Source organism: Bison bison, unplaced genomic scaffold, assembly GCF_000754665.1.
Source record: "Bison bison bison isolate TAMUID 2011002044 unplaced genomic scaffold, Bison_UMD1.0 scf7180017864057, whole genome shotgun sequence".
NCBI classification, from domain to species: domain Eukaryota; kingdom Metazoa; phylum Chordata; class Mammalia; order Artiodactyla; family Bovidae; genus Bison; species Bison bison.
Genome location: NW_011494629.1, coordinates 1,594,914 through 1,604,022, shown reverse-complemented (window position 1 = coordinate 1,604,022; position 9,109 = coordinate 1,594,914). Strand labels below are relative to the sequence as shown.

Sequence of the window (9,109 nt, the reverse complement as noted above, 5' to 3'; positions counted from 1 at the left end):
ATCTTGATTCCAGCTTGTGCTTCTTCCAGTCCAGCGTTTCTCATGATGTACTCTGCATATAAGTTAAATAAACAGGGTGACAATATACAGCCTTGACGAACTCCTTTTCCTATTTGGAACCAGTCTGTTGTTCCATGTCCAGTTCTAACTGTTGCTTCCTGACCTGCATACAAATTTCTCAAGAGGCAGATCAGGTGTTCTACTAGCTAGTAACTAACAAATTCTCCCATATGTATATAGCCAAACAGGTCCCAACAGGCTCTATGTAACAGAGAAATTGTAATAAGGAAAAAAGACATCAATACATAAAAAGTAACATAATTATATATCATGGTTATGTATAAATAAGTATATTTATTATCTGGAATACTACACAGCAGTTAAAGATGAACTGTCTTAACATGAATAAATACTGTGAAAATAGTAGATTATTTTCACAATAGGGATATTATTTGTGTATTTTGAGCAGACCAAGCAATCCTTTGAAATTGAAGAGCACATGCCTAGGATATAAAATATAAGAGGGTGGACAGAAGAATGCAAACCATTTCAAAATATCTGATCACCTCCCAGGACAAAAGAATGCAGTTAGATGGGCTCAACTGTTCAGTATCATCCCAATTTTTCTTTTTATCTGAACAAAAATGGCAAACTGTTTTCTTAATTTGTGGGTAATAGGTATATGGGCTTGTGATAGATTATTCCTTGTACCTTCTTCCTCCATGAGAGAGATATTATTAAAATTTTAAAACAGTAAAATAAAATAGTTATCAAAAATTTAAATGTTCTGAGCAGAATTTGAAAACAATGTCTGACCTGGCTATAAACCACACTGAAAATTTTCCAAACTAAACCAGGGATCTCCGGGAGAACTCACCACCTAGTCCCCAGGATTCCAAAGTGGGTAGCAAGAAACCCTACCCAGATTAATCAGAGTGAGTGGAATGCAGAGGAGGGAAATAGCATTTCTGAAGATGGAAAATATGAGCTGGGAGACACCAAACCCTTTGATTTCGGGAGGAAACATTTGCAGAGAGTCATGTTCTCTGATTATCATAAAGGGCCACAAAGAGCTATTTTGTGTACCATTATGTGAGACATAAAATTATCCTACATTTTAGTAAGAACAGTAGCAAAGTATTTTTTGTCTTGTTTTGTTTGTGGGATTTTTTTGTTGTTGTTGCATGATGGATGGCCTCAGGAGGACTATTTGCAGTTTTGTTTTAATTTAATGTTAGAATATAGTGATTTACGGGCTTCCCTGTAACTTAGCTGATGTAGAATCTGCCTGCAGTGCAGGAGACCCCAGCTTGACTCCCGGGTTGGGAAGATCCCCTGGAGAAGGGATAGGCTACCCACTCCAGTATTTTGGGGCTTCCATGGTGCCTCAGATGTTAAAGAATCTGCCTGAAATGCAGGAGACCTGGGTTGGATCCCCGGGCTGGGAAGATCCCCTAGAAGAGGGCATGGCAACCCACTCCAGTATTCCTGCCTGGAGAATCCCCATGGACAGAGGAGCCTTGTGGGCTACAGTTCATGTCATTCCAAAGGGTCGGACAAAACTGAGCGACTAAGCACAGCACAGCACATGTATTTGTTAATCCCAAACTCTTAGTTTATCCTTCTCTGCCCTGCCCAAGTTTCCCCTTTGGTAACCATAAGTTTGTTTTCAAAGTTTGTGAGTCTGTTCAGCAAATGTATTTTTATGCCTTACCTAATACCAGACTTTATGTTGTGGTAAGATTATGTAAAATATTCCTGTTACAGCTTAATTCCTTGATGTTAATTAAAGCAATGAAAATAATGAGAGCTCTCTCCCTGCCAGACCATGTCCCCTCATGGACATGGTTATCAGTTAAACTTAATATTAACTATCACCTGATAAACTTAATATTCTCTATAGACTGTTCCTATCTAAGCAATGCTTCTGATTAGAAAGAAAGGGCACTGTTTCTGAACAGGATTCAGTCTCCTTTTGTTTGGTACAAGTGAAAAGTTCTGAAGCAATCCACCCCAGAGAGGTACCTTCACTGTGTCTGATTCGTCTTCGCTATATGAAGATGGAGATGTGGACCTGGAACTGATGTAAAACTTGATCTTTAGATTCTGTTCGAATATATTGTCAACTGGATCACCCTAGAAAAACAAGTTAGGGAAAACAAAAATTCAAGAGATCACTGTATAGAATTCAGCACTCTTAACATAAGTCATGAACATAACACTACTTTCCAATAATGGGTGATAAAACTGTAACTTTAGTATTTTTGTAAGAATTATGTCAACACACAAAACTGCAGCCATAATCCTTCAGTGGTGGACACAGCTGTTCCCACCTGCACCTCTGAGCACTTCTCTTCAGAATGTGCTGTTTCACATCCATCATTCCATTCCATGTGGAAGTACCATGACATAAAAAAAAAAAAAAGAGCAGGTGGACTCCATTCACAGTGGGTTATAGAGAAATGAATCAGAAACTACAGATAAGAACTCTGTCACTGAGGGCACCTGGTGAAGAGGTTCAGAATATGTCACCCCCAGGTATGTCACTTTGGCATATTGATTACTTGAATTAAAGTACTTGAGAAACATGCAAGTATATCTGGCCCTCATTTGTTCTCCTGAAGGAAGAAGGATACAAATCTTCTCTGCGAAAATCACCCTCCCTGTGCCAGGAGGAGGGAAAAACTTTATCACCAGAAACACGGAATTCAAGACTAGGAAGGCTGCACAAACAAAGATATGATTGTTAAACTACCCATATTTTCCTTGTTACTTCACCATTTGTGACTCAACCCAAACCTCTTTGTTTTATTGTTTCTTCACAAATATATTGTACCTTTGCCTACAAAAGTATAAAATCTTCCTTACTCTGGTCACTTAAGGTCTTCTCTTGGGAAGGCTCCCATGTACATGTAAAAATTTAATAAAATGTATATGCTTTTCTCCTGTTATTCTGTCTTATGACCAATAGAAGGAAGACAAGAATTTTTCCCACCCACAGTGAATTAGACATTAAATGAAAGTAAATGAAACTGATCATGGTTGTATGACTAATGGCACCAATGTAAACCCCTGCTTATTTAATAGCATAGAAATACTGGCACCTAAAGGTCAACATCTATTATTGTCAGAATTTTTGTGACTTTACTTTGGAAGATCATGTAGTGCATAATTTAGTGATTTCCAAAGTTATCAAGTTTCTTAAAATGCAGAGGCAGCTCCAGGATTTTTATATAAGTGAGGCGCAATCAGAAGATGAGGTGAAGCTATAGGTCAGCCTTCCTGGGGTTGCATACACACAGTGAGTGTTTCACATGGTACTAGAGAGCGTTTTGCTGTTTTCTCTACACATAATGTTTAATATGCATGAGATGATGGTGGTGGTGGTTGTGATGGTGATAGCAGCAGTAACTGGGGTTTAGGGGTAGGGGAGCTGGTAGAGATTATTGAAAGGCCAACCTGCCTGAGCACCCCCCTTAGTCTCAAGAGCCACAGTTGTCAAAATGTCCTGTGCATTTGTATGAGCACGTTTTGGGGCTAACAGAACAAACTCTTTTCAGAAAATAAAGCCAAATAATAAAGAGCAGAAATAATTGACAATGTGCAAAGCAAAGAGCTTTACTTAGTAAATTATATCTTAAGCTTGTTTTCAGTTCAAGGCAAATTCAGACATGTGGCTTAAATCCCCAAATGCCCTGTTCGTTTTCTCAGGTTGGATACAGTATCTTCCATTGTTAATTCATGTGAACACTGCTGTGAAATATGACTTATTGTTTGTATATTTTATTGATTTTTTTTTTTTTTTTGGTGTGGAGAATTTAAAAGTCTCTCTTTCCTATGTGGCACAGTGGTAAAGAATCCACTTGTCAGTGCAGAAGACCCAAGAGATGTGAGTCTGATCCCTGGATCAGGAAGATGCCCTGGAGTAGGAAATGGCAACCTACTCCAGTATTCTTGCCTGCAAAATTCCATGTACAGAGAAGCCTGTCAGTTACAGACCATGGGGTCACAAAGAGTTGGCCATGATTGAGCAACAGTGAGCAACATGCAGACACAGTTTTCTATGTGGTTAATATTTTAGAGATCAACAAGGCTCCCAACAAAATACTTGAGCCTAACACTCTAAGTGTTAGTCGCTCACTCCTGTCCAACTCTTTGCAACCCCATGGACTGTAGCTCACCAGGCAACTCTGTTCATGGGATTTTCCAGGCAAGAATACTGGAGTGGGCAGCCATTCCCGTCTCCAGGGGATCTTCCTGACCTGGGGATCAAACCTCAGGTATCCTGCACTGCAGGCAGATTCTTTACCATCTGAGGCACCAGGCTGGAAATTTAAAACCGGCAAGATTGGCTGTCACTTACTGCTAATAATATAATCAAGGCTATGATCTTCCCAGTGGTCACATATGGTTGTGAGAGTTGGACCATAAAGAAGGCAGAGTGCTAGAGAATTGACACCTTCGAACTGCGGTGCTGGAGAAGACTCCTGAGAGTCCTTTGGACAGCAGGGACCTCAAACCAGTCAATCTTAAAGGAAATCAATCTTGAATACTCATTGGAAGGACTTTTGCTGAAGCAGAAGCTCCAGTATTTTGGTCATCTGATGTGAAGAGTCGGCTCATTGGAAGAGTCCCTGATGCTGGGAAAGATTGAAGGCAGAAAGAGAAGAGGGCATCAGAGGATGAGATGGCTGGATGGCATCACCGACACAATGGGTGTGAACTTGGGCAAACTTTGGGAGATGGTGAGGGGCAGGGAAGCCTGGTGTGCTGCAGTCCATGGGGTCGCAAAGAGTTGGATATGACTGTGTGACTGAACAACATGGCTAATAGACCTGTTCCCTGGAGGGCCATGACCATTACGGTGGGCATAAGCAAGCTAGCTATACGACACAGCTATAAGCAAAACAAGTAGATAAGGAGTTAATTTACTCCTACCAATGAAGATTCCCTTCAGAAACTTCTCAGTAACCTAGGTAACTGCCTACTGGAGAGACCCATCTGTCCTCTCCCATCCCCTGAATCTCACTTTTAAGCTTTAAATTAGGCAACATAGAGTGAAACCTTGAAACTCAAGACACCCCACCCTCTATGCCAGTAAAATCAGAGCTCTCAGTCTCCTTTCTCTCCCATTCTCTCGATCTGCCACCTTGTTGTGTGGCCCTTGGGTGTGCCATGTACCCTCCAGGGCCTGTGAGTGATCAATCATGTTCCTCAGATTTCCCTTATAATTTTTACTTAAGTGCATCCTGCTATCATAATAAGAATCACTAGGCTCGGGCCAGACACACAGTGGTCCCTGTGGTGATGGAGAGGATTGTGTGTGGCACTCACTACCAGTACTATGGCTCAGGTGAATGCTCTGGGCATTCCTATCCAAGAGCATCACTACCAACCAGCTGAGACTACAAAACACAGAGTTTAATTTTGCTCATAGTGTGTTGTCTTTTGTGCTTGACTTTTTCACTCAACATTATGCTAATGAGATTCATTCATGGTGTTGTGTATAGCTGTAATTTATTCATTGTTATTGATACAGTGTATTTCATTACATTAATATAGCCTAATTTCTTTATTCATTCATTTTGATGGACATTTGTGTTTTAGCTATTACAATCATTCTTCTACATACCTCCCGGCATAAAATATGCAAGCATTCCTACAGGATATATTTCTAGAAATGGAATTATACAATATGCAGATTCATATTTCTTCAAATACTCACCAACACTTGCTTTTGTAATCATTCTGTGTTAGCTATTTATTTTCTCTAGTGGCATCTCATGAGGTTTAGAACTTTTAATATGTTCATTGTCTATTTGGATTTCCTCTTTTATGAATAGCCTGTTAAATTTCTTGCCACTTTCCCATCAGGTTCACTGTCTTTTTATTATTGCCTTATAAATTCCTTATATATTCTAGATATGAGCTTTTGTTATTTGTAGTGTTGTAAACATCTATTTCTACTCTAAGGCTTGTGTTTGGATGATCATTTTTCACTGTTCTATAGTCCCAGTTTTATAATAAATTAAGCATTTCTAATACAAATTTTTCTGGGCACTGTCATACACCACTGGTCTATGTATCTATGTTTTTGCAAATACCATACTGTTTTAATTTACAGATTGTAGTTTTATAATAAATCCTGAATTTCTGGGACTTCTCTGGCAGTCCAGTGGTTAAGACTTCACCTTCTAGTGCAAGACGTGCCTATTCCATCTCTGGCTGAGCAGCTAAGATCCCACAAGGCTTGTGGCCAAAACACCAAAAACATAAAACAGAAGCAATATTGTAACAAATTCAATAAAGACTTTAAAAATGGTCCACATCAAAAACATCAGAGAACAACATGGAGATTCCTTAACAAAGTAGAAATAAAACTACCATATCACCCAGCAATCCCACTATGGGCATATACCCTGAGAAAATCACAATTCAAAAAGACACATGTACCCCAGTGTTTACTGTAACACTATTCATACTAGCCAGGACATGGAAGCAACCTAGATGTCCATTGACAGATGAATGGATAAAGAACATGTGATACATATACATATATGCATACATATATATATTATATATATAATGGACTATTACTCAGCCATAAAAAGGAACAAATTTTTATGTTTGTACAACTACACCTCAATTGTAGTGAGGTGGATGAACCCAGAGCTTGTTATACAGTGTGGAGTAAGTCAGAAAGAGAAAAACAAATATAGTATGTTAATGCATATATATGGAATCTAGAAAAACAGTACTGATGAACCTATTTGCAGGGAAGGAATGGACATGCAGACGTAGAGAAGAGATGTGTGACCACATTGCAAATTTCATGAAGAGAATAGAATTTAATCAGGATTATATTTAATCTTGATATTTTATATTAGATCTTTAATCTTGATGGAATCTTGATTGAATTGATGTATTATCAGTAAACTCAAACAGGGGCTCTGTATCAACCTAGAGGGGTGGGGTGGGGAGGGAGATGGGAGGGAGGTTCAAAAGGGAGGGGATATATGTATACCTATGGCTGATTCATGTTGAGGCTTGACAGAAAACAACAAAATTCTGTAAAGCAATTATCCTTCAATTAAAAAATAAATTAATAAAAAAATGAATTAATATCTTTATAATATTGTGTCTTTCAATCTAGTGTTATAGACTATTTAACTTAGGCCTTTTCAAATATCCCTCTTTAAATTTTATAATAGTTCTTCCTAGAAGCCTTCTAGCTATTGTTAGATTTGCTTCTAAATATTTGATTCCTTATGCTATTGTAAATGGTGTATGTTTCAAAAGATAATTATTTAATATTCTAATATAATTATTTCATATTATTTAATATTCATATAGAGAGATGCATTTGATTTGAGTATATTGATGTGACATATATTTGTTTCTGTATATTGACATTGCAGTCAACATATTCTGTACATATAATATACTCTGTATATTGATTTTTGTATATTGATATGGTAGTCAACCACCTTGCTAAACTATTAATAATTCTAATAATTTATTGAAAAGATCCTCAATTTCATAATGAATTTTATGTTCATAAACATAAATTTTTTTATTTTTTCATTTTTATACTTTTTTGCACTTCATACTTTCCATTTTTATACTTTGTTCATAAATATAAAAATAGAAAAGCTTCAGTATTTCACCATTATACAGTTATATACATCAGATCAGATCAGTTGCTCAGTCGTGTCCGACTCTTTGCAACCCCATGAATCGCAGCACGCCAGGCCTCCCTGTCCATCACCAACTCCTGGAGTTCACTCAGACTCAGGTCCATCGAGTCAGTGATGCCATCCAGCCATCTCATCCTCTGTCGTCCCCTTCTCCTCCTGCCCCCAAGCCCTTCCAGCATCAGAATCTTTTCCAATGAGTCAACTCTTCGCATGACGTGGCCAAAGTACTGGAGTATATAATTATTATTATATATAATGGCGGCACTACTGGTAAAGAGGGCTTCCCAGGTGGTGCTAGTGGTAAAGAACCTAACTGCCAATGCAGGAGAAGGTATGAGACATGGGTTTGATCCCTGGGTTGGGAAAAGCCCCTGGAGGAGGGCATGGCAACCCACTTCAGTATTCTTGCCTGGAGAATCCCATGGACAGAGGAGCCTGGTGGACTTTAGTCCATAGGGTTGCAGAGTCAGACATGACTGAAGTGACTTAGGATGGAGGATAATAATATTATACAACATATAATGATAATTATATAATATTAAATATTATTATTATATATGACTTTTGTTGCTGGTGCTGATATCTTTGATCAGATAAAGAAAGTTGTTTTCTATTTCTAGATTGGGAAGAAAGGTTTTGCTTTTCTATCATAAAAGGCTGTTGAAATTTTTCAGATGTTCTTATGCTTTTATTGAAATGATATGATTTATATTTTTAATCCATGAAAATCAAGATGGTGGACTAGAGGGATGTATGCTCATCTTCTCTTGCAAGAACACCGAAATTGCAACTAGCTGCTGAACAACCATCAACAGGATAATGTTGGATCCCACAAAAGAAAGATACCCCATGTCCAAGGGCAAAGAAGTCCCAACAAGATGGTATGAGTGGTGTAATCACATTTAGAATCAAATCTCATAACTGCTAGAGATGCTCAGAGGGTACAAACAAAACCTCATGCTCACCAGGACCCAGGGAAAGGTGCAGTGACCCCCACAAGAGACTGAACCAGACCTGCCTTTGAGTGTTTGAGGGTCTCCTGTGGAGGCACAGGTCAGCAATGGCTTGCTGTGGGGACAGGGGTTCTGGGTGCCGCAGACCTGGGAGGCACAGTTGTGTGGCATAAGTCGTCTTGGAGGAGGTTGCCATTAGCCCCACCATAGAGCCACTGAGCCTACAAACTGGAGAACAATTATACCAAAGAAGTTCTTGCTGCTACTGCTAAGTCACTTCAGTCGTGTCCGACTCTGCATGACCCCATAGATGGCAGCTCACCAGGCTCCCCCGTCCCTGGGATTCTCCAGGCAAGAACACTGGAGTGGGTTGCCATTTCCTTCTCCAATGCATGCAAGTGAAAAGTGAAAGTGAAGTCCCTCAGTCGTGTCCGACTCTTAGCGACCCCATGGACTGCA

At 39.1% G+C, this 9,109-nt stretch overlaps 1 protein-coding gene across 1 annotated transcript in view; it reads right to left on the bottom strand.

Moving 5' to 3' along the window:
* Nucleotides 1-9,109, bottom strand: part of LOC104985732 (serine/threonine-protein kinase MRCK alpha-like) — a 50,250-nt gene that overhangs the window by 24,307 nt on the left and 16,834 nt on the right. Inside the window, exons 5-6 of the mRNA XM_010836055.1 lie at nucleotides 2,579-2,723; nucleotides 2,026-2,136 (exon numbers count right to left, since the gene is read on the bottom strand). Of these exons, the coding sequence (XP_010834357.1) occupies nucleotides 2,026-2,136; nucleotides 2,579-2,723 (256 nt within the window). The remainder of the gene's footprint in view (nucleotides 1-2,025; nucleotides 2,137-2,578; nucleotides 2,724-9,109) is intronic.